Source organism: Pyrus communis, chromosome 14, assembly GCF_041283825.1.
Source record: "Pyrus communis isolate YQ-2024b chromosome 14, ASM4128382v1, whole genome shotgun sequence".
NCBI lineage: Eukaryota > Viridiplantae > Streptophyta > Magnoliopsida > Rosales > Rosaceae > Pyrus > Pyrus communis.
In genome coordinates this window covers 3,494,274-3,519,281 of record NC_142578.1, presented here as the reverse complement: position 1 = coordinate 3,519,281, position 25,008 = coordinate 3,494,274, and the positions used below count along the sequence as shown (strand labels likewise).

The following is a 25,008-nucleotide window of genomic DNA, read 5'->3' as shown; positions in this document are numbered from 1 at the left end:
GAGTTGCACTTTGAAAATTAAGGTCTCGTTTGGCATGCCATATAAAGTATCAGATAAGATAAATTGTACAAAACCAATTGTTAGGTGTATTTTTGTATTAAATAGCCACCTGACTAATAATTCGGACCCATTTTGTTTTATCTAGTTCACACCTGCTAACTAATACAGTTTGTAAAGCATTTAGTAAATTACGATTGAAGTACTGAAATCCTTGTCTTGGTAGTAGCTCACCTTCCTTAGAGGGATGTCAAAGAAATAACGGATTAGTCTTCCCGTAACTTGCAAGCTTACCTATACTCTTGTGACAATTCTAACCCATCTAACATAAACTCCAATAATATGTTAGCCAAAATTAACAACTCTAACAAATATATATGTTGACCAGAGAAAAAAAAAAAAAAAATTCTCTAACCATATGACAACACTTCTATCCGGAAACCAGGAGTTAGTGACAGACTTTGATTTATTGGTGATGATGATGATGCTGATGATCGCTGAAGTTTAAATTTTTTTGTGATTCTGAATCCATCTTTGTTGCCGGTGGCCTGTCTTAATTCATCAAACATCTATATCTAGGTCGACTAATCGATTTCAATATCTACATTTATGTTACGAAAGTTGCTTTACTGTTCGTGGCCTATTTTAGCTTAGTCAAACATTACCATACTTAAACTTGTTGCGCTTGTATTATGAAGGTTGCTTTATTACCTGTTGCCTATCTTAACTTAGTCAAGCATCATCATACTTAAACTGGTTGCGCTTGTGTTATGAAAGTTGCTCTGCTGCCAATAATCAAACATCGCCATACTTAAGCGGGTTACACTTGTGTTATGAAAGTTGCTCTACTGCCCGTGACCTATCTTAACTTAGTCAAAAATCACCATACTTAAACTGGTTAAACACAAAATAAAATCAGAAAACTAATATATAATTGTCGGTGAAGCATTTTCCTCTTTCAAAGTGTCGATGAAAAAAATGTTAACAAAAGAAATATGAAAGCAAAAGGACAAGCTAAATTATGATCAAAGATACCGTTCAGCTAAATTATGATCAAAGCCAAATTAGAATCGCAATATCGCATAAAGATAATTGTAACGTTTTTTAATCATCCGGTTTGTTCTCTTTTCAGCAAAAACCTGCAAACATGTGCAACACAGCTAATAGCGGCTTTTGGATTTTGGCCTCAAATTTAGAAGTCACGCTTTCCAGAGTAAGAGAGACTCAAGAGAAAGTTATTGGTATCGCCGACCAACTTAAGGTTCATGTAATCGTACTTTGAATTTTTTGATTGCTTTGCTCCAAAAACTCTCTCTATAATGGAAGATGAACAACTAGGTCTATGCTGAAAGATGGTCAAAGTTCGAATCGCCTTCTCTATTAATACAAACTAACAAAGTGTGTGAGAAAATTTTTTATTTTTGTTTTTGAAATAAAAGGAGAGAGGAAGAGGGTGATAGAGAATGTGGGGGTGGGAAATTTTTTTTTTATTTTAATGAGAGATATGTTAGGATTACATGTATGATGTTTTGAAGAAAGAAAAAAACAGTAAAATTTGATTATGTGAAATTACATTTTTGCCTCATATTTTTTATTCATGTTCTGTTTTAATTAGAAGGTTAAACTGGTAATTTCATAAAATTTTAGTTGATAATGAGTGTTTTATTAATTAATAAAGATAAAGGACGAAAACTGAATTTATAATGAAAAAGTGTTTAAGTTCGAATTGCCTTATGTGATGTCGATTTCTTGATCACCTTTTTCTTTTCCCTGGATCAATTTCTTTTCAGCTTGATAAAGTACTTCATCACTTTATTTTTTTTATTTTATTTTTATCAAAGTTAGTGGTGCTCCAACGTAAACCTAGCTAACTTTTGTGCTGGCTAATGGAGGAGATCGACCCTCATTTTAAGAGCTGTTACAACGCATGCAGTATGCGAGTGACATAAACTGAAACAGAAAAGTTTGACCCAAAAAAATAAACAGAGAAGAGGGGTGGGGTGCGGTGGGGTGGGTCTGAAATAGTCAAAATGTCATTCCATGCATGGTGTCACACTTATGCGTTGTCAAACTTTAAATGTGCCATGCAAGCATTCATGCATGTTCAACTTTTGCACTCACTTTTGTGTTGACGTTCCTCTGTAAATATTTCAGCTATAAATATTAAAGAAAACTAATAAAAAAAATTTGAAAATTTTGAGTTTTAACGATAGAGGTAAAATAAATGGCAAAGTGAATAGTATCATGATTAATTTTTTAGTATAAAAATATAATTTTTCGTTAAAGTGAATAATACTGAGAGTTTTTCATTTAAATTCCTTAAATATTATCGGTCAAATTTATAATATTTAGTGGTATCAATAAATATCATATTGGATTGTAAAGGTTAAAGTTTGGTGATTTGTTTTGGACAAAAGATAAAAAATTTACCATCATGGTTTTACGAAAAGTCAGTACCCCAACAATATCACAAAACCCTAATCAAAACTAAATATTTAGTTTTGATGTCGGTTTTTAGCATAGTAAACAAGGGACTTTGACGGGATCAAAGTCAGAGAGCAGGACTTTGAAGGGGTCGAAGTCAGAAAGATGAGCTCGTCAATAGGCCGAGGTGAGGTGAGCTTTTGCGGCTGGCAGACGTTCATTTATCACTCAAAGCTCTGCTAGCTAGTGATTAAAAAGGTAAGGTCAGGTCAGTAGTTGTGGTAACCGACCTGATCTGGGCATGTAAAGCTCTCTTCCTTGTTTCCCCAAGCTGACACATAAATGTTATCAGATCGGTAGTGGTTGTGTAGGGTTCCTCAATCTTAAGATATTACGTGATGTGGAGTAGAGGACCTTTTATCTGAGGTGTGCCATTTAATTTTAACGTGATTGTTTTCTATTGATGCATTCAGCTTGAAAAGATACAGGTGTAAACATTGGTGATATTTGAATATCATAATAGTGCAATGTTTTCTTTATGAAGGATAAGAAAATAACAGATGAAGGGGATAACGTGCATTTTTCCCTTCATTTTTCTTTTCTTTTTATTTTTTTTATTTTTTAAATAAGAGGACTAGCTAATAGCTTCTCATGAAAGTTCATCATTCTAGGAGTCGGGAAGACTCACAAAAACATTTCAACCTCCTCTTGACCACCATCGTGCAATTCATCAATGCCAGAAATCAAACTCAGAATGTACCGTGTGGAATACGAATATGAAATTCATCTGCAATCACTAATATTTTAACTTTGTCAAAATTGTAATAAATCTGTCCTTGACAGAGAGAAAAAAATATACCTTGAAAGCGAAATTGTCGAATTATCAAACCACTTGAAAGGGACCATCGAATTCCATAACATAATATATCATGTGTGATGGAAATACTTCACCTCATCTCTTGTCTGTGATAGGTGTATTTAAGCACATTTTTATATATGTTGAAGGAGTGCTTCAACTTCAAGTTTTGAATTGAGTTAGTTTAACGTACCGAAATGTGATCTTTGCTACTCTGCATGCGATCTCTACAAAGCTTTCAATGATACTTAAGTTGTCCCTCGTTGCCGTGTCAAATCATTTGACATCACTGTCTTCAATTAACCCAAGGGCCTTTGCAAAACCTAGTCTTTGACACTCTCGAATCTCTATATTTGGAGGAGTAATGTTATTCATAGCATGTTTTTGTACCACATTTTCATATCATCTTATGTGACATTTGACGTGGACAATTCATATCATTTGAATTAATCAGATTTTTAAATTTAGTTCATTATTTAATAAAATAATAATTAAGAAAAACTAGTTAATTAAATGATGATTATGGTATACGAGGTGTCTTTCTCCTTCATTTCCTTGGGTTTTGCAAATTTTTCAAATGATGTGGCTGTCCACATCAGATGTCACCTAATGTGGTATAAAAATATGGTATAAAAACATGGTATAGAATTACTCATATTTGGAGGGACTTGCTAGTTCCTTTCACTATGGTTGGGAATAGGATTTATCATTTGCAAAAGCAACCTTTTTCCAAAGCACCTTGCCAAATACACAAACATTTGTGGCCTCTTTTCAATGAGATAGTATCAATGTAGAATCGTAGTGGCAACACCATTAACGAGTGCGTATCACCTATTTGAAAATTAAAAATGAGATAATACAAAGTCGATACTAGAAAGACACTGCGTGATCCTTAAATGAGCAATAAGTTGATAGTAGATAGATACTAGAAAGCGCTATGTGGGGTAGTGATTATAGACAAAGATGGTATCTTCCATTTTGAAAATTGGACGATTTGGTGGTTTCGCTACGACATTCCAACATTTTTTTTTTAAGGGGGGGTGGGGTGGTCAGGAAGATTTATAGAGGCATTTCCGCCTATCTCTAGTCACCATTATGTGATTCACCAACGCCGAAAATCAAACTCATGACATAACGTGTGAAATACGAACGTATAATTCATCACCAACCATTGGCTATCCCGTGATGGTTACCAAGATGGTATCTTAATTACAATACAAATTTTGCCATATTCACTTGGTAATTAGTTACATTAGACAAACCTTGACCTAGATAGTGAATGTATATTCTCTTCATCTAAAACATGACCCCAAGTTTTTTAGTTTGGTATCTACAACTCCTTTGTTCATAAAATTAAAGTAACTTCATACATTTTCTTTTATTATTTAACTAATACATTTAAAAGATAAATAGTATGATGAGTTTTGCATTCAAATTAGTGGTCCATTCAAATTAATTAGATTAAGAAACCATGCGTTCTTGTGGAGGGCAAAAAACAAACAACTCCGGTAAATTAATGTTCGTTTCGAGATTTTAGCACTGAAGAATAGGTATAACATTTATTCTTTTAGTGCACATAATCTTCCCAATAATCCCAATATTAGAAGAAAGAGGTGGATTTTCTGATTATTTTATTACCAATAATCTCAATATCTTTTGTAGGTTTGATAATTTTAATAGTTTGTTTTGAGAAGTGAATTCGAACTTAGAACCTTTATTGTAATAAATAATAATCTTATTTAACTGAATTTTTTTTTTTTTTACAAGAAACGATTCATTAATCAACACTAACAATTATAAGGGTGTCATTGGGTACAAAGCTCCAGTGACCAATAAATTGGTATGGAGTGAATTTGCGCAAATAGATAAATAAGAGTAAACCCTTAGCAGACTACCACAAGCGCGAACACACAATCGCCAAAAGCACAAGTGCCACCATTACAGATCTGTCACAATGAACTATAGCGGCAACAGGCAGCCACAATGGTCATCGTTGAGTAACAAGGCCACATAAAGTCATCGCGATAGAGCGAGACTACATCAAGTCATTGTTGACAGATAAGACTACATAACGCATCGCACAAAGGCGAAGACCAATCTAGCCAAAATAAATAGCTCCACCATGGTGCACATAAGGTGAGTGAAAAACAACTACACTACTCCGAGAAGGGATTCGCATAAGCCGAGCCGCTAGATCAAGCCGAGTTGCCAGAACAAGCCGAGCCACCAGATCAGAGTGCACATGTCAGTGTAGCCAACAAACCTAGGCTAGGAAGGTGACACCACCATGGAAACAAGTTGACGAAGGTGGATCCATCCTACCTGCAACACGAGTCCACCCTACACCAAGAAAATCGAGTGCCAAATCAAAGGAATTTTTGAAAAGGGCATGGCCCAAATCAAGGTATTAGGCAAAATCCAAGGAACGCTGCACACAAAATGGTGGGAGAGAAGCACGAGAGGGGAGATGAGGTAGGTGAAGGCCGGGGATGAGTAGTCGGTTTAAGGTCGAGGGGGCGGGGGGGTGAGGGAAGAAGGTCGTGTATGGTGAGGGGGGAGAAAACTGGGATGGGGAAGAAGGGGAAGGGCTAGGAGGGAAGCTACCATCGGCCCTTAGTTATAGCCAGAGGCTGGCGACGATGGAGGTAGCCGGCTAGGGTTAGGGTTTTGTAGAGGGAGAGAGCTTTTTGAGAGAGAGGAGAAAGGTGCATTTAGAATTAGAGTTTTTAACTGAACTATAAATTCCTCACGTAATCTTAAAAAATGGGTATAAAATTCAAGGCTTAAATGTCAAATGGTTTTTGTATTTTACCGTATCAGTCAATTTTAATTTTTGTGTTTTTAATTTGGCCAAATTAATTTCCATGTTCACCTATGTTAGCCAATCCAAACAATCCATTAAAGGACCATTAAAATTGACATGTGCCTTACACGGGAGATCGTCATCGTTGATCATTTGATCTTGTCTAGGTTTAAGAGGTTTACAATGAAGTTACATTTTTGTCCTCTCACTTGCAAGACACATGTCAATTTGAATGATCCTTTAATTGATTGTCTAAGATTGACTAACGAAAGTAAATACGGAGATCAAATTGAATAAAATACAGAGACTATTTTAACGTTTAAGCCAAAATTCAGTACACAATCATTACACTACATAAGGACTATAAATTGTTATAGGACTTAATTCTGATGATGGAAATTAAATAGAGGGATTTTAGAAATCTTGGAGATGCATCATAGCACAGGTTATGAAATTCAAACACACCTGGCTATGGCCATGCTTGCCAAATGCCACCTAATCGCAATGAGTTCATGCAAGGGAAAGGTATTCAAAATTCAAAGGCGGACCACTCAACAGCATTTCTCTCCCAACACCTTTCATTAATCTAATCCAAAATTAACCTTTTAATCTTTTAGATTAACCTTTTAATCTCTCTCTCTCTCTCTCATCCTTTGCAACGGTCGCTTTTCTGTTCCTCTTCCACCCATTTCCTGATTATAACCTTTTAATATTATTTCTATCTTTTAAATATGTTGGTGGGTGACGTTATAAAAGTTGTTGTTTATATTTTTTTATTAATTAAAGGTAAAGATGGGAGTGAATAAGTTCAAAGAGAAATGAATATAAATCCACTACTAAAATTATAGTTCTCATGACAAGTATTTTTAATTGTTTATTAATACACAAATAAAACATAAAAATATTAATATGTAAATTTGTGAAAATATTGATGGATTTATCGATACTAATTTGATGGAAATGATGAAAGTCTACTAAAAAAACGCATAAATTTAAAATGAAAATATTTTATGACAGTTTGTCAAGATTTAAGTATCAGAAATATGAATGAAATATGTCAATTTTGGTCGAAATTTGAGAAATTCTTCCATATGGAGTGATGTTTAACCTTCTACCCCCTTTCCATATCTTCTTATGACTTTTGATATATTCGCAAAAATATCGACCATATTAAGAAAATTTCAAACATTGTGGTTTGGAGAAGGTTTTTCTTCTCCCACTTAGTAATGGTTTAATAGTATTTTTCACCTGATTTTGCCAACTCTCATTTAATTGCAGATAATTGCTCCACAAGATAGAATTTACTCCCAGTAAAAGTAAATGGGTAAACAGTAACAGTCAGTTCTCCTCACCGGCGAAGTGGCGGGTTGGGTAGTGTTTGATTACCGGATCCCAACCCCACCCACAACATTTTTATTCAATAATTTCCGCTCCAAACCAATAAAACGTCTCTTTTTATTTCAAGTTCACTTCTTTCCAAATTTTCCATTTGAAAAACGAGAGAAAACAAAATCGAAAACGAAAATCGGAAAACGAAATTATTTTCTCATCTTCCAGGAAAAAGCTCGCGCACACCGACCTCGATTGGAATCAAGTTTCACTTTTTCTTTTTCCCAAAACTTCTGGACGTGTCGGTGGGTTCAAGTTGCCGACTCGTTCTCCAACTTCGTGTATTTGAATCAAAGACTCGATTTTTCGCAAAACCCAGGATTCAAATTTACATTCTTCGCAAAACCCAGAATTCAAGTTATTATTTTTTTGTGTGGTTGATCTCTGCTTACTGGTAAATTCTGTAGTTTTGAATTTTTTTACGAAATTGGGGATGAGGAGGGCCAAATTGGATAGATTGGGCACCTTCTTCTCTGTCAATAGGAAAAGATCGATTCAGATTCTGATCGCTATCGGACTTCTGTATCTACTTTTAGTTACGGTTGAAATCCCCTTCGTGTTCAAAACTGGGTTCAGTACAATCTCGCCGGACTCGTTGTCTCGACCCAACAGGCTCCATAGCAAGGAAGACGTGGAGGAAAAGGACGCCCCAAGTCGCCCTCTTGAGCAAGTTTCGCATAACTCGTACCAGCCGACTCAGAGTCGGCGACCCAGGGAGCCCAATTTTGTTTCGGGTTTAGTTTTCGACCCGAAAACTTTTGATTCGGAGCTTTACAAGCCAGCGAAGGTTGCCTGGGAAGTGGGAAGGAAGTTCTGGGGAGAGGTGGAATCTGGAAAGGTGCAGATAGATGCTGGAAAGGTGGAGAACCGATCCGAGGCATGCAAGCATTCGATTTCGGTATCTGGGTCGGAGTTTTCGGCACAGGGGAGGGTGATAGTGCTGCCGTGTGGGCTGACATTGGGTTCGCACGTAACGCTTGTGGGGAGGCCGAGGGCGGCGCACGAGGAGTTTCAGCCCAAGATTGCCCTGCTGAGGGACGGTGAGTCGGCGATGGTTTCACAGTTTAAGGTGGAGTTGCTGGGGTTGAAGACTGTGGAGGGTGAGGAGCCACCGAGACTTTTGCATTTCAATCCAAGGTTGATGGGGGATTGGAGTGGAAGGCCTGTGATTGAACTCAACACTTGTTACAGGATGCAGTGGGGCTCGGCGCTTCGATGCGAGGGCTGGAAATCTAAGGCTGATGAAGAAACTGGTGAGTGATTATCAATGTCCTATAACATTAGATATGAAACTTGTAAATTGTTCTGTTTATGTTGGTTTGGTGCATTAGTTTCTGTTTTGAGCTTTTCGCATTCATTGGATTTGGAGCATTGCAAGTAAGCTACTGAAATGGGAATAAAAACAGCATTTGAATTTGTATGAAGTGTGGTATTGTGCCAGCTTGATATGCAGAATGCGGTGTCGATTTTGAAAGTTCAAAGTGTGTTTGAGCTGTTATGTTAATAGTGCTTAACTGCTCATTGATAATATGTTCCAGAAGAATGATATGAAAATGATACTTCGTTTTCCTATTCAGGAAGAAATTTATTGTTTTGGGTTGTTGGCTCGTTATCTTGCATGTTTCGATTTTGGCCATTTTTCTCATTATTCCCCGAGTTAATTCATCTTTGATGCCGCACCACCAAGTTGTGTAATTCTTTAGACTGGTTTTAGTTGATGGTCAGGTGAAGTGCGAGAAATGGATTCGTGATGACGACAATCACTCAGCGGAGACCAAGGCAACATGGTGGTTGAGCCGGTTAGTAGGCAGAACTAAAAGGGTACCTGTTGACTGGCCATACCCGTTTGCAGAGGAGAAATTGTTTGTTTTAACTCTTAGTGCTGGCTTGGAGGGTTATCATGTTAATGTTGATGGGAGGCATATCGCTTCTTTTCCTTATCATAATGTGAGTAATATTCTGGTACCTCTACCGCGTGATGATTGAGGATTCTTTGCTAAGCATTTAGTTGTGATGTCGACAGGGATTTTCTCTTGAGGACGCCACTGGGCTGTCTCTGAGTGGGGATGTTGATCTGCACTCGGTATTTGCCGCTTCTTTGCCCTCATCCCATCCTAGTTTTGCTCCACAGAAGCATCTTGAGATGTCAACCAGATGGCGGGCCCCGCCTCTTTCTGGTAGCGGTGTTGAACTCTTCATTGGTATCCTTTCTGCAGGCAACCATTTTGCCGAGAGGATGGCGGTAAGGAAGTCTTGGATGCAGCACAATCTTATCAGATCATCAAAAGTGGTCGCTCGTTTCTTTGTAGCATTGGTAAGCAATAGCAATATGACACTTGAAAATTTGTAGTTGGTTGTTGTACAATGTTTAAGTGGGAGACTCTCAATCTTTTCTATTGATACTTGGACAGCATGCTAAAAAGGAAGTGAATGTTGAGCTAAAGAAAGAAGCGGAGTTTTTTGGCGATATTGTTGTAGTGCCGTACATGGATAACTACGACTTGGTCGTCTTGAAAACTGTTGCTATCTGCGAGTATGGGGTGAGTTTTGGAATAAACGCATAAATGAAGATTCGATACTGTACAGTATTTTCCCGGAAATGGTTTTGTAATAATGGTGTTGCTTCTGTTTCAGGTTCGTACCATGGCCGCTAAGTACATTATGAAGTGCGATGATGACACTTTTGTTAGAGTAGGTGCCGTTATCAGAGAGGCACATAAAGTACCAGAGGGAAGGAGCTTGTATGTGGGGAACATAAATTACTACCATAAGCCTCTGCGCTATGGTAAATGGGCTGTCACATATGAGGTACATACAAACTTATTGTTTCTGATACCTGCTGGGTAGTGAGATTGTCGACCCTACTTCTACACGTAGTCAGTTCTCATTTTCTTCAGTTTACCGACATTCTTTTCGCTTTGGATTTTTGGGCGGGGGATTAAAATTATATCAGATTTATAGTCTGTGATATTGACTTGTAAGAATCTTTCTTTTGTTGAAATCTTGTTAAAGAGCGTCAATGTTGTACTATGTTCAATTTCTTGCATTGTTTTGCGCCGATGCTTGCTTTTGATATTAGTATTCATAGCCATTTGTTCTCTGTTTTCTTGCTTCAGGAGTGGCCAGAAGAAGACTATCCACCTTACGCAAATGGACCAGGTTACATCTTGTCATCTGACATTGCAAAGTTCATTGTATCCGAGTTCGAAGGGCGTCAATTAAGGGTAAGTAACATCCACGCCCTCTCTCTACTGATAATGTAATGGGTGGTTGATTCTAAATAATTTGATCTTTGTGCAGTTGTTTAAGATGGAAGATGTGAGCATGGGAATGTGGGTTGAGAAATTCAACAGCTCAAAACCAGTCGAGTACAGGCACAGCTTGAAGTTCTGCCAATTCGGGTGCATCGAAGATTATTACACCGCCCATTACCAGTCTCCGAGACAGATGATGTGCATGTGGGGCAAATTGAAACAACTCGGACGACCGCAGTGCTGCAGCATGAGATAGTATATGCGGTATTTCATGACCCCATCTCGAGAATCTAGGACATTGAAGCTTTTTGCAGTTATAGCACCGTATGATCTGGTCCCTGTACAAAAAGAAATGGCCTGTATAAAAAGAAATTTGAGTTTCCATATTCATTCATTGGTACTGCTCTTCGTCATTCATCGTCGTTTTCCTCCCGAGATTCTTTCATCGGTACTGCTCTTAGTTTCTTTCTTTTTTGACCTGATGTTCCGGACTCCCGGGAGGAAGACGACGATGAAAGACGAAGAGGTCGAGGTCGATGTCGACCGGATGTGTGTGCAGGGAGCATTTCCAGACAAAGAGCTAGACATGTGCCAACTGAAAAGTATATTTGCTTCACATGGACATGGATCTTCAAACGACAAATCGTACTGGTGTTTTTGGCTGTCAACGAGTTTGGTACCAGTGCTTGACAACCTTGGTCGTCAAGTTTCTCCAACCAGTTTAATTAACAAAAACACAAGTTGGTTTCATATTTTTATTGCTTATGGAGTCACCAACTGTTTATAATATGATCTGTCTTTTATTCTTTGGTATTATACTGTTAACGTTTGATGGCGATTTCGTGTTCGAACCCGCATATCGGGCATTTTATATAAAGTCCATTGGGCTGCACACTCCATTTTTAGGAGGGAATTCCGTTCGTGTACAATTAAGGCTAATCACCTGAGGAGAGAGATAAAAATTGTAATTAGATGTAACTGGTGACACCAAATACTGAAACTCTAGGGTTTATTATAAGAAGAAATAAATGGAAATCTTGGATACTTTTCCCAGTTTTAATTACCATCAATGAACAATACTAAGAAATCTGAATTATCTCCCTCTTCCTTTTGTATTGTACTGAGAGTTTTTTGTTAAAATTTTCTTATTAGGGAAAACTAATGAAAATGACTTTAACATTTTGAGTTTTAACAATAAGCACAAAATAAATGATAAAGTGAATAGTATCATGATTAACTTTTTAGTATAAAAGTATGGTTTTTCGTTAAAGTAAATAGTACATGAGCTTTTCGTTAAAGTTCCCTTACTATTATGTACTTGTTTTTTTTTGGGTCAATATAATTATGTACTTACTAATCGTATAACATATATTCAATTATTTATTATTATTATTATTATTATTATCAAACTCAATACTATTGTCTATTGGTATTCATCTTCGCTTAGAAGTCGATACTAAATTAAGCTGACCATTATGTGATTTAGCCGAATTCTTCCTCTTTAATATGAAAATATCGATATACTAAAAAAATTGAATATATAACATTAAATCCGATGTGACGTGTCAAATATATATATATTTTTTCCGGACAACAGACCCTAGATCCTTATATGCCAGATCAACCTTTTTTTTTTTTTTTTTTGGTATCTTTTGAGAAACTCTAGAATTATTTTTGTTGATAACAACGTACTAGAAGGGGAGTGAAATATTGAAAAATCCGAAATAATCCTGTCACATGACTTATTTTGTATGAAAATTTTAACAAATTGAAGGTGTGATGACAGATTAATAAATTCATAAAGTTGATACAACAAATCATTTAAATTTTTGTCATATAACAAATTAATATATATATATATATAAATTCAAATAACATTTCAAAAATTCTCCGAATCAGATATGCAATTAAATTCCGTATCCAAATCCTTATTCCAGCTAATTTGTTCATTGAACCTACCCCCATCAAATCCAAAATAAACCCCTACCCCCTATCCAAACATTAAATTTGTTGGATAAAGTTGCAAAAAAAAAAAAAAAAAAAATTAAATAAATAAAAGCCATCCCTAAAATTACCACATACACCTCTCCTTCCTCCTCCTTCCCCTCCAAACGTCTATAAAAACCCTCCCCTTACCGCTCAAGATTTACAGTTTCACAGCAAACAAAAGAATTTGAAAAATCATAACGGTCTGAAGGGCTCCGACAAAACAAAAATCCTTAAAAAATCGAAAAAAATAACGTTGTTTTGGTGGAGTTATGTCGGACACGTTTTGCCGCGACTGTAATAGTCTGACGGAGGTTGTCTTCGACCACAGAGCGGGCGATGCGATATGCTCCGAGTGCGGCCTCGTACTGGAGGCGCATACCGTCGACGAGACCGCTGAGTGGCGCTCCTTCGCAGACGATTCCAACGACAACGACCCGAACCGTGTCGGGGGACCTGTTAACCCGCTTTTGTCAGAAGCTGGGCTTTCCACCGTCATCGCCAGGCCCAGAAATGGCGGCTCCTCCTCCGAAGCCTTACCCCCCTCCGTCGGGAAGTGGCAAGGCCGCGCCTCTAAGCCCGACCGTAATCTTCTCGACGTCTTCGGTGCAATTGCCGTGATGGCCGACAGGTTTGGTATTTTTGATTTGCATGCTCTAATTTTACTATTTTTTGTTAATTAACTTAATTTGTATTTGTTTGGTTGCTCGGAAAGTGAAAGGAAAAAGGAAGAAATTTTTTGTTTGGATTGTATTTTCGAAAGGAGGAGGATTCTCTCTTCCTTTCCCTCATTTCTTATTTAAACTGTTATAATCGAAGAAAAATTAACAAAAAATCCAAAAAAATTCCATTTTAATGAAAAATCATTTTTAAAGATATAATAAATAGTACCAGGGAAAGTATTGTTAATCCTAAAAATTACAAAGCCTACGTGCCAACTTGTCGGCCGAGCTCGGTTGAGGAGTAAAATTTGTTGATGTTGCGTTGAGCGCGTTGCTGATTTCTTTATCTTGCGACTGCGGCCGAGGAAGGAACAAATCTCGGCCTTTGGATTCTCGAGCCTGAAGACAAGGCTGCTAGTTCTGCGATGTTCACAAATTGTCGGTGCCGGATTCGGTCATAGTGATTATATTCTTGAGAGTATAAGCACTTCGAATTGACACCAGACTGTACGAACACAAGTATTCAAAGGTGATGTATGTCTTGATGGTGAATATGGTTCGGCCGTCAGAATGCGAACTCTGAAACTCACTTATGAGCATCTAATCATAAAATTACTCGACGCTCAATGCGTCGAATGTCGTAACTTGTAACATCTTACTTCTCTGAGAAGGCTAATAAGATGATCTCTGCCAATAAGGATTCGGAAACCCTTCTCGACCGAGACTTGGATAGGTAACCAGTTAGCCTCGACGCAGTGCTGTTTATCCAAATTGAAGGTGCTTCTCAATTAGCTGATTCTATGGCAACATTGCTGTTTATCCAAACCGAAGGTGTTCGCCGGTTGCCTTCACAGTGCTGTTTATCCAAACTAAAGATATGTCGGCGGAAAAAAGAAAGTAAAAAATCTCAAAATGTTTGAGAGGTTCCCTTGGAGGTCCTTGAATTGCACCCTCATTTCTCTATTTATAGCAGCAAATCCTCCTTGAGGTCGAGTCAAAATCGTATCTGGATTGGGACTTCTCATTCTGTTTCAACTCCACTTCGACCAATCCTACCCCTATTAGAACTTTCAACTCACCCCTTTTTTGAGGCCATATTCATTGTTAGTCGAGAATCCAAATCGCACTAGGACTTCTTTGACCCCTTTGCTCATCCGACCTACTCCTTCTTGCGATAGGACTCGACCATCCTTGTTGAATGGCCCGGGACCACTAGACAGCCCATAGTGTATTTGAAACAGCTTTGGGCCGAACATAAACCTGCACTCGGCCCAACACTATTATTTTGGGCCCAAACAGGTATAAATGTAATTTTTCGTTAAAAATGAATAGTACCAAAAGTGTTTTTATTAAAATTTCCAATAATTAAGTCACGTCAACATATTTTGAACTTTTTATATAAAGAAAGACAAAAAAAGTGTGAAAGAAGAAAAAAAAGAAGAGAATGATAATAAGAGGGAAAAAAATCCTACTCATTTTTTAAAAGCATTGCGTCACTATCATGTCATCAATAGTGGGCCCATGTGGGATTGTGTTCCTAGAAAACACTTACGCTCAAAAGTGCTTTTATGATAAACATGTTGACTTGTTTTAAAAAAAATCTAGAGTTTTGTTAAAAGGCATTTGAAAGTACTTTTTAGCATGTGCTTCTTTATAGAGCACTTCTACGAGTGATAAGTATTTACATTTAAATTTTTTTAACAAACATAGTTAAAAGCGTTTTTGGCTTGTAGGATGTACTTGCTCTTCTGGCTGTCAATTGGGAACATAATTTGATTCAATGTGTTGGGTTTTCACTGCAGGTTGGGACTTGTTACAACCATAAAGGTACATCAGTTAATATTTTAGCATCATTTTCTTTGCGTTTTGGTTTTGTCAATTGATTTATTTTCAACTGGAAATGTGTAAAATGCATTTTTGGTCACTGTCCCATTTTGTGGCTAATTACAAGGATGTTAGGTAATGAATGGTTTGTTCTTTCAGTTTATGATTGGTTGAGGCTAGTTGATGGGTTGAAACAATGAAAAATGGCAACTCTTATAATGATTTACGATCTGAGTTGAACGAAAAGCTATCGTTTTTGTCCAGCTATTTCATCAAGTTTTGAAAAGATATCGTTTTTGTCGTGCTATTTCATCAAAATTTCCCTTATCATCCCTTAGTCGTATCCTGCATTTGACTAAATGCAGTATATATAAAGCTAATTCCTTGATGTAATTATGTTAGTGTTGTATGATGAAGAATTTCATTTCATTTTGAATCGATGGGATGAATCTATATTTACCATTTTCATGGTTTAGTGACCTGTCTGTGACTTCTTTGTGCATGTCCGAGGACCTCGTTTTGAGATTGATTGCGCACAATTTCTTGAATCTATTTAGTATTTGGTCATTAGTTTTTGCTTGGTAACTCGGTATTCCAACACATTCATTGAAGTTGCAATTTTTCAGTGTTTCTGATGTAGAATTATTGTGTGATCTCACATATTAGTTTCAACTTCTTAATAGGGGGTTTATGCTCACAGCATTTGAAATTAATATTTATTTGACTAAAAGTCTAAAGCCTTCTGTTTCGGATTGGTAATCTTTATGGCTTTCTAATTCTGACTACCAGGATCGAGCCAATGAAATATACAAGAAGGTAGAAGATCAAAAACCTCTCCGAGGGAGAAATCAAGATGCAGTTGTGGCTGCTTGCCTTTACATTGCCTGTAGACAAGAAAATAAGGCTCGTACTATGAAAGGTAGAAGCGCATGTTTATGTTCGTAATGATTTAAATTGGTTTGCTTATGTTTATTCGCACGGGATTTACTAAACTTGTGTTCCGACCAGAAATATGCACTGCAGTCAGTGGAGCTACCAAGAAGGAAATTGGACGGGCAAAAGAGTTCATTTTGAAACACCTGGAGGCCGAGCTTGGTCAGGAAATGGGAACTATCCATGCTGGAGATTATTTGGTGAGTTTTTTATTTTATTTATTTTTTATATTACCCGTCTCTTCGCGTTTCAATATTTTATTTTCTTGTTGGAATGTGTTTTGCTTGAGAACATAATTATCGCATTTTCTCTGCAGAGACGCTTTTGTTCCAATCTTGGAATGCAGAATCGAGATGTCAAGGCTGCCCAAGAAATGGTGCAGAACATTGAAGAGCTTGTTATAAGGTTGTCCTCCGCCAGTTCACAACAATCTTGTTACATAATTCATGATTTTTTAGCTTGAACCTTTTGTCATAAATCTGACAAGAGGAGAGTCCTTACATATTTCGCAGTAACGAATTTTCTTAGACCGAGTCTAAGAATTTCCTCCTTCGGATACAATTTTGGATATGAAGTATTGCGAATACTTCAATCCAATGGAAATTGTACCCAACCAAAATCCCTGGATTTCAAAACTTTCAACCGAATCGAAGCATTAACAGCATTAGATGGCTTCTTTTCAACTTCATAGAAGTAATTGAGGTCCTGTCTTCTGCAGGAGGAGCCCCATATCGGTGGCAGCTGCCGTTATTTATACCATTAATCAACTATCAGATGAGAAAATGTCTCTTAAAGGTTAGGAATCTATGTGACCTATCGATTATTCTCCTGGAAAAGCCTGTATTAATTTTGTTTTGTTGCAGAGATCTCGGTTGCTACTCAAGTTGCTGAAGCGACGATCAAGAACTCCTACAAAGACCTGCATCCTCATCTAGCAAGGATAATACCGAACTGGTTCGCCAACGAGGAATGTGTCAAGAATCTGCAGCCCTAGAACTTGAAGGTGGTGATCATAGACTCATACTTAAATTAAGTAGGAACAATTTGAAATCAATAATATATGCAGGAAGCATCAGAAAGTGTAGTATTTTTAATATTTCGTTGTATGAAGCGGTTAGGAATTCGTTCTTTCTGCCTTTTCCTTGTACTGTTTTTTCATTTCTTTGTGAGTAGAATGAAGTAGGGTTTTCCTTGATGAGTTTTATAGCTAGCTGCCCAAATTAGGCTCCAAATTTTACTTCATGACCAGGAGATTTACATTTCTCTCCTTGCGTCCTTTGCCTCTTACAGAATTCAAAGGCATATGATCAAAAAGTAAATGTAACAGTCTCAAAGGCATTCTTTAAGAAGCTTTTGGAAAGGGATCCTCTCCGGATCTCTTCTACCAAGTCCTCGTCATCAATTAATTCGAGCTTTTGAAATTTGATTCAACGGTTACAAACAGAGGTTCACTTTAAAAGTTATAATAATTTTAACCGTTGGATCAAATTTCAAGAGTTTGAATTGTTTGATGGGAAATACTTGATGGAAGGGATCTAGAAAGGATCCCCTTCCGAAGCTTTTAAGTATGACGGTCATACTGAAAAAAATTAGAAAAACTAATGAAAAAGATTTGAAAACTTTGAGTTTTAATGGAAAAAAAACAAAATAAAAGGTAAAATGAATATTATCAAAATTGATTTTTTAGTGTAAAAACTTGATTTATAAAATGAACACTATCAAAAAAATTTCAGTTAAAGTTCTAAAAAAAAATTTTGTGCGAACGAGAGTTCAATGTTTTTGTTCTATTGTGAGTTATTATGTTACAAAGACGTACCGTCATGGCCAGTCCAATAATTTCAAATTTTGGGGGAATCAATCATGGCAGTTGTTGGCAAATTTCTGCGAATCCATATCATGCAATGTTGCCACGTGAGTGACGTGATTTGTGACCTGAAAGTCTGTAACTACTTGTCTTCTTCTTTCTCCTTCACCAACCATGTGAGAAGGCTTAACAAATGCCACATAAATATTTTCCTTGGAGTTCTGATGTGAACGATAGAGTTTTAAGAGCACTTCCAATGTAGGAGGGTTTTTTTTGGCAATAGACAACTTAATCTCTTTAAATGAATGATATTATTTATAATAAACAGTAATTGCTCAAGCATATTTTTACTCTTAAATTGAATAGCTCAGATAATTTGTATAAAATATTAGTATTTTTTTATTTTATAAAATAATAAAAATTAACTTTATTCTTAATTATGGACAATAATAAAAGATTAGTTGAAAGTACTCAAAAATATTGAAATGTAATGTAATGTGAGAGAACATGGTTACGTATTTATGGAAAATAAATTATAAACTTTTATATTTTTAATTAGTTTTTTTTTATAATTTTTAATAATTTAAATCGTGGCATCATGATAACATTAGTCTTACGTCACATAGGCAGAGTGCTGGACTAGCCGATTATTGCCTGAATTTTCCATCGGACTTGCCTTGGGTCCAATTGCTCGAGTGGGCTGGAGTGTTTTGAAGAGGGAGAATAGTGGATTTGATTGCCTATCCCCAAAATCTAATTAGTAAAAAGATGATTTTCCACAAAAGAAGGTGTAAGGCTAAGCTAAAAGAAGAAACATTAAGAAGACAGGGACCCCACAATCCTTTTCAAAAGAAAGTGTATGGCCTGATACACTAAGGGCCAGTTTGGGATTATTGTGCTTTTTTAAAAAACTATTTCTACTGTGTTTTAAGAATAATCAGCTATAAAATAAAGCTGACGAGCGTTTGGCTCAGTGTTCTAAAAAATGCCCTTGGCGGCCCCTTAGGCGCTAGGCACCTTGGAACCCAGGCGATTTTGTGCAAAACGGCTGGAAAAATCGGGGTGGCTCTAGGCGGCTGGGTGGTTTTTTTTTTTTATTTTATTTTTTTTTTTATGTAAAATTTGTTTAAAGTCTAAGTTCTAATTATACCTTGAAATTTTAATTTTATACAATAGGTGTGTTGTGTATCAACTTAAATTCCAGGATGCTAAAGATAAGTATCTTACATTACTAAATTTCCTTATTTTCCTCTTATTTTCCATTTTATGTTGTTTTAAATTGTAAACTTGTTGTACATGTGTCATCCTACAATACTTCTCATTATGGTTATATGGCATATATGCTTAATGTGTTTTTAAATTTTGGACTTGTTGGATACTCTTTTTGCATTTTATCATTCTTTTATTATCTTATCCATGGATTTCATACAAGTATAATTTTTTGTAAGTGTCAATATGCACTTATTTACAAGATATACAAGAAATTTACCTAAATCCGCCTAGGCCGCCTAAGAACTAGCCCACCGCCCGACTAGCGCCTAGCGTTTTTTAGAACCTTGGTTTGGCTAATTGAATTTTAAAAGTGCTGCGAGTATAAAAAGCAACGTAAAAGCGTTTGGTAAAATTTAATGTAAAAGTGATATAATTGTATACAATAACAAATGGACATAGTAGTAGGAGTGGGGATGACAACATCAGTGGTGGTAATGATGGTGGTGGTTGTGGTGGAGGTGTAGTGGTGATGCTAATAGTGGGATGTTTTGGTTGGGATGGAGAGGTAACAATGGTGGTAAGGCGGTGGTAGCACCGATAATGGTGGTTATGGTGGTAGTGGCAGTGGCGATGGCGGCAATGATTGTGGTAGTGGCGGCTGCGAAAATGATGGTGGTAGTGGCAGTTATGGCTGTGGTGGTTGTTGCAATAATGATGCATGGTGGTGGCAGTGGCGATGGCAACATCGATGGTGGTAACAATGGTGGCAGTAGTGGCGGCAACAATGGTGGCGGTGGAGGTAATAATGGTGGTGACAGTGGTGGAGGTTGTGGTTATGGCGGCCGTGATGGCAAAAATGGTGGTTGTAATGGTGGTGATGGTGTAAGGTTAGTATTTGAAGTGGTAGGAGGTATCGTTTACTTTTCTTACTAAAGGAAAAAATGTGTGTGGAAAGCTAAATAATGTCACTTAAAAAGAATTAATGAAGGTCTACAACAATTGAATATATTTATTAAAAACTCAACTCTAATTTTTATTAAAGTAGCTTTTAAAAGCAACCTACATATTGTTTTTAAAAGCTACTGTATGGAGCTCGTTGTTATTAAAATAAGCAGGATATATTAATTTTACCAAACATTTTTTTTACTATATACTATTTTTAGCAAACATTTTTTTTACTATTTAACTTTAAAGTGAAACAGTTTTTAGTAAAAAAAAAAAAAACAATACCAAACGTGGCCTAAGTGTCATACTGTAAATAGTTAGATTTTTTTTTTTTATATACATCTAACTACTTGTATTGTGATACGTGATGTATTGGGTCGTGTTTTTAATACACTAAAAAAATCTCCTTATGAAGTTATCATTTTGTTTCATAAACAATTGATCAAAGTCCCTCCAATATTTCTAATCCCATTCGGAGACCCACTTTCTTTCGTCTGAGTGTCTTATGTGCGTGACACGTGTTCAATAATTGACTCCTTTTAGCGTTGGATTAGTCACCTCCCATCCCATGCAGGTACTTTAATTAATTTGGTGCACACTGCACGTAGACCCACCAAACAATGAGTGTAATCCTCAAATTTGAGATTGTTCTAATCCTCATCTCCCCCATCTCTCTTTGCGAACTTGTTCTTTGCCAATTTGTTTACATTATTTTGCTTGCTTTCTGTCACTTGTTTATACAAAAATGTTTAAAAGGTTCACATTGTGACCATCCATTAAAACATAATATTTTAAACTATTCTAATTTAAGATGGTAGCCACACAAAATTAAGACCTCTATGTACTTCTGTATCATTTAAGCCTATAGGTGGCCCCACTTGTGTAAATTCGGACTTGTGTGCAAACAGGGTGACATATTAACCTGATCAACTTATCTAACGTACATAATTCGCACCTGACACATTTTGACCATATTCGTTCACGAGTAATGTAAGTTGGTTCACGAGTAATGTAAGATACCTAGTTGTTTAATCATATTGCCTGGACGCCAATTGTTGAATGAAAGAAGGAAGTGATTTTAACAAATCACTTTTTGCTTATTATACATCCTTCTTTATTTATGGTCACCAGATTGAATAAATCAAACGAAATCAATAGTTGAGATTATACTAAGATGTGTGAGAAGCTAAAAAAAATATGTTAAAATCACTTCTCTAAGAAAAATCTAATAGTCACATACAAATCACATTCTAACATAGTGTTTTTTACTGTAATATTAAATTAAATTTTTTTCATTCTATATATGTCAAATTATAATTGGCAAATACGTAAAAAGCCAGTAATCACGTTGTGAATGTGATTTTTTTCAAAAAGGAGGTTCCTCGTAGGACTAGCTGATCTTGTTTATAACCTCCACCATCATCTCATTATCCACCTACCCCTTTGTATTCACAGTCCCCATTCTGATCATCAACACAAAAACCATGAAAATTAAAGGTGCAGAGTTTAGCCAGTGAAACCCTAGACAGCCCCATCCCAAACTCTAAAACAAGACCTAGCAAGCTTCAGAAATGTTGCCACCAACAATGATGAGCCAGCAGATGTGGGCAACAATGGGCTCAACCCTAGCAAGCTTCATGTTCATCTGGGCAATCATCCGCCAGTACTGTCCGTACGAACTCCGCCACTTCCTGGAGCGATACTCCCACAGAGTCACCGGCTACTTCTACCCCTACATCGAAATTTCCATCCACGAGTTCACCGGCGACCGCCTCAAGCGAAGCGAGGCCTACTCCGCTGTGGAGGCCTACCTCAGCTCCAACACCTCCAAGAGCGCCAAGCGGCTCAAGGCGGAGATGGTGAAGGACAGCGGCAACCTCATCCTCAGCATGGACGAGTACGAGAGAGCGACGGATGATTTCAAGGGGACCAAAGTCTGGTGGGTTTTGTTCAAATCCGTGTCCCCTGGCGGGAGTTCTATGTCCATGGCCTATTATCCCGACCAGGAGAAACGATTTTACAAGTTGACTTTTCACAAAAAGTACCGGGACATAATCACGGTGGACTATTTAAACCATGTCGTTAATGAAGGGAAGGAGATCCGTGTAAGAAATCGGCAGAGGAAGCTGTACACAAATAGTCCGGGGTACAAATGGCCGAGCTACAAGCAGACGATGTGGAGCCACATTGTGTTCGAGCACCCGGCAACGTTTGAGACAATGGCGTTGGATCCGGAGAAGAAGAAGGAGATCATCGAAGATCTGGTGACTTTCAGCAAAAGCAAGGACTTTTATGCAAGGATTGGGAAAGCTTGGAAGAGGGGTTACTTGCTGTACGGTCCTCCGGGGACCGGGAAGTCCACGATGATAGCCGCGATGGCGAATCTGTTGGGGTACGATATTTATGACTTGGAGCTCACCGCGGTGAAGGACAATACGGAGCTGAGGAAGCTTTTGATTGAGACGACGAGTAAGAGTATTATTGTGATCGAGGACATAGACTGTTCGCTTGATTTGACAGGGCAGATGAAGAAGAGGGGGGCGGCGGAGAAGGGTTTTCTGGAGGAGGAGGTGAAAGGTGGAGGAGCCTGGAAGGAGCGGATTAAGGAGCCGAAAGAGGAAGTGTACGGCGGCAGCAGCAAGGTGACGCTTTCGGGGCTGTTGAACTTCATTGATGGGTTATGGTCTGCTTGCGGAGGTGAGAGGCTGGTTGTTTTTACTACTAATTATGTTGAGAAGCTTGATCCGGCATTGATTCGGAGGGGTAGAATGGACAAACACATTGCCCTTTCTTACTGTACTTTTGATGGGTTTAGGGTTTTGGCCAAGAATTACTTGAGGATTGAGAGGCATGAGACGTTTGATGAGATAGAAAAGCTGATTGGAGTGACGAAAATGACCCCGGCCGACGTTGCTGAGAATCTCATGCCAAAGTCACCAAATGATGATCCGGAGAAATGTCTTTTGAATTTTATCCAAGCTCTTGAGGAAGTGAAGGGGGAAGCTGCAAAGAAAAAGTATGAGGAGATCAAAGAGATTGATACAAGCAAGGAGGAGGAGGTGGCGGTCGAGGAGGAGGAGGGAGGAGGAAACAAAGAGGTTGAAGGTAAGAGAGATCTGGTTGCCAATATAATTAGGGCAGCTAGGGCAAGTGGGTGATTATTTGGGGTTTTTGAGTTTGATGATGTCAATTAAGATTACTAATCTCATTATTTGGATAAAAAAAGTTGAGAGTTCAAGCAAAAAGATTCTAATTAGAGTTGATCTAACCCAAAGCCTTTTCGCTTATTTTTTTCATTTGGTTGATCTAATCCAAACACCCTTTATTGTTAATTTCTATTCTTTCATCTTCTTCAAATCATTCGATCCGATGATCAGAAATTTTTTTTCTTTGATCTTCTTTGAAGATGCATACTTTACTAAAATGGTGATTATAAAACTTAGTCTTTTGAGGTTATTCGGATGCGATGGCAAAAGCATTGTCAGGGGCTACCACCACTTTTAGCAATTTGTCACTATATACTCATACTTCAATGAGGAAAAAAAAAATAGTCAGATCAAAATTTATTTTTTACCAACGATAGCGTTAATGAATTAAATTATTAAATGTTTGGAGGGAGGGATCAGAGTTAATTAGATCAAACAAAAAGATTGTAACTAGAGTTGATCTAATCCAAAACTTTTGCTCACTTTTAATTTGGGTGATATAATAATAAGTAAAGTTGTTTTTGTTAACAATAACAAGTACATAAAGTTTTGTAGGAGTGCTCTAACACATTTTGACTCCCATTGGTACGACTTAAAAATATATTTTTCCTTTTCGTCCAACCAAAATATGTGGCGGACACTCCAAAAGACTCCCTCTCTCCATCAAAAAGCTTTGGTACCGCTCCAAAATTACCTCCGCCGGTTCGAGAGTTGTGAGCATGCTTTCTCGACGCTTATCGTCGTTTTTCCGGGCGTCTTTCGACGTCTCTCCTGTTCTTATGCCCTCCATCCTTCTCCTCTTACTTTGTTGGTGTGGAATTGGACCTCCCACTGTTTGTCTTGAGCCGTTGTGAGACTTTGTAATAGGTTTTAAGTTTAATGAATTTCAGCTTTTCGATCAAACATGGGGACGATACACAAAGCTAATGAGACACTACCAAATACAAAACTTAAAAAAGGCATGATGGATGGACGAGTGAAAGGACAAAAGACCACGTGGTGAGTGATGTGGAGTTTCCATGGATTGGTTGCTTGATGATCGTTTTGGATTTTCTTGTTTCACCGGGCGAACGAAAGTGAACCCAAAACTCATCCATTTCGAAAGAAATTAAGCCACTTTATGCAGTGGCCACACAATTACACCACTTTTGTCTCACCAAAGTGATCCGATCCAATCTATACTATACTCTAACACAGGGCTGGTCCTGAGAATTTGGGGGCCCTAGGCGAGCTTTCGAAGTGGGACCTTAAAATTCTCGGATTTCCGATTCTTTGTATATTGATTTGTATAAAAAAGAATTCGCTAAATACGTAAAAAGTTTTATTTTCACATCAAATATCATTAAAAATTAATATCAAAAGAAGATAAATATAAAAACATTATTTAAACATTACATGATTCACGTTTTTAGACACAAATGTACTAAATGTTTGCAGTCAACAATCTAAGATTGAGAGTGAAGAACGATAAAACTTGATGATCAAGAGAGTAAATAACAATAAAACTTGATTGACGAGTATAATAAATTCAACGCCAATTGTTTGTCTTGTGTTTTTTTTTTTTCGTTTAAATTCAACGTCACACTAACGAATTGAATATTAAAATAATCCATTGAATAAAAAGTTATTGAAAAGAAAAATATAAATTCAAAGTTTTGATTACCTTAAAGTACAATCTTTAAGACCATATGATAGTTGGTTTAAACATTCAAT

General features: G+C 37.2%; 3 protein-coding genes across 4 annotated transcripts; all 3 read left to right on the top strand.

Moving 5' to 3' along the window:
* Positions 1-7,522: 7,522 nt before the first annotated feature.
* Positions 7,523-11,636, top strand: LOC137712981 (hydroxyproline O-galactosyltransferase GALT6). The gene is made up of 7 exons (XM_068452201.2): positions 7,523-8,722; positions 9,184-9,416; positions 9,493-9,783; positions 9,881-10,009; positions 10,104-10,277; positions 10,586-10,693; positions 10,770-11,636. The coding sequence occupies exons 1-7, from the start codon at positions 7,903-7,905 to the stop codon at positions 10,977-10,979; spliced, it is 1,965 nt and encodes a 654-aa protein (XP_068308302.2). The 5' UTR covers positions 7,523-7,902; the 3' UTR covers positions 10,980-11,636.
* Positions 11,637-12,841: 1,205 nt separating this feature from the next.
* On the top strand, positions 12,842-17,323 carry LOC137711852 (transcription initiation factor IIB-like). Its single transcript, XM_068451011.2, has 7 exons — positions 12,842-13,340; positions 15,174-15,198; positions 15,985-16,114; positions 16,204-16,328; positions 16,445-16,533; positions 16,847-16,923; positions 16,992-17,323. The coding sequence occupies exons 1-7, from the start codon at positions 12,982-12,984 to the stop codon at positions 17,120-17,122; spliced, it is 936 nt and encodes a 311-aa protein (XP_068307112.2). The 5' UTR covers positions 12,842-12,981; the 3' UTR covers positions 17,123-17,323.
* A 4,075-nt stretch (positions 17,324-21,398) lies between these two features.
* LOC137713136 (AAA-ATPase ASD, mitochondrial-like) lies at positions 21,399-23,334 on the top strand. 2 transcript variants are annotated; one of them, XM_088684818.1, is made up of 2 exons: positions 21,527-22,786; positions 22,905-23,334. In XM_088684818.1, exons 1-2 carry the CDS (start codon positions 21,661-21,663, stop codon positions 22,925-22,927), a joined length of 1,149 nt encoding a protein of 382 aa, XP_088540944.1. In that variant the 5' UTR covers positions 21,527-21,660; the 3' UTR covers positions 22,928-23,334. The 2 variants fall into 2 exon arrangements, with proteins under 2 accessions (XP_068308496.2, XP_088540944.1); XM_068452395.2 differs by having other exon boundaries at positions 21,399-23,334.
* The last annotated feature ends 1,674 nt before the right edge of the window (positions 23,335-25,008 follow it).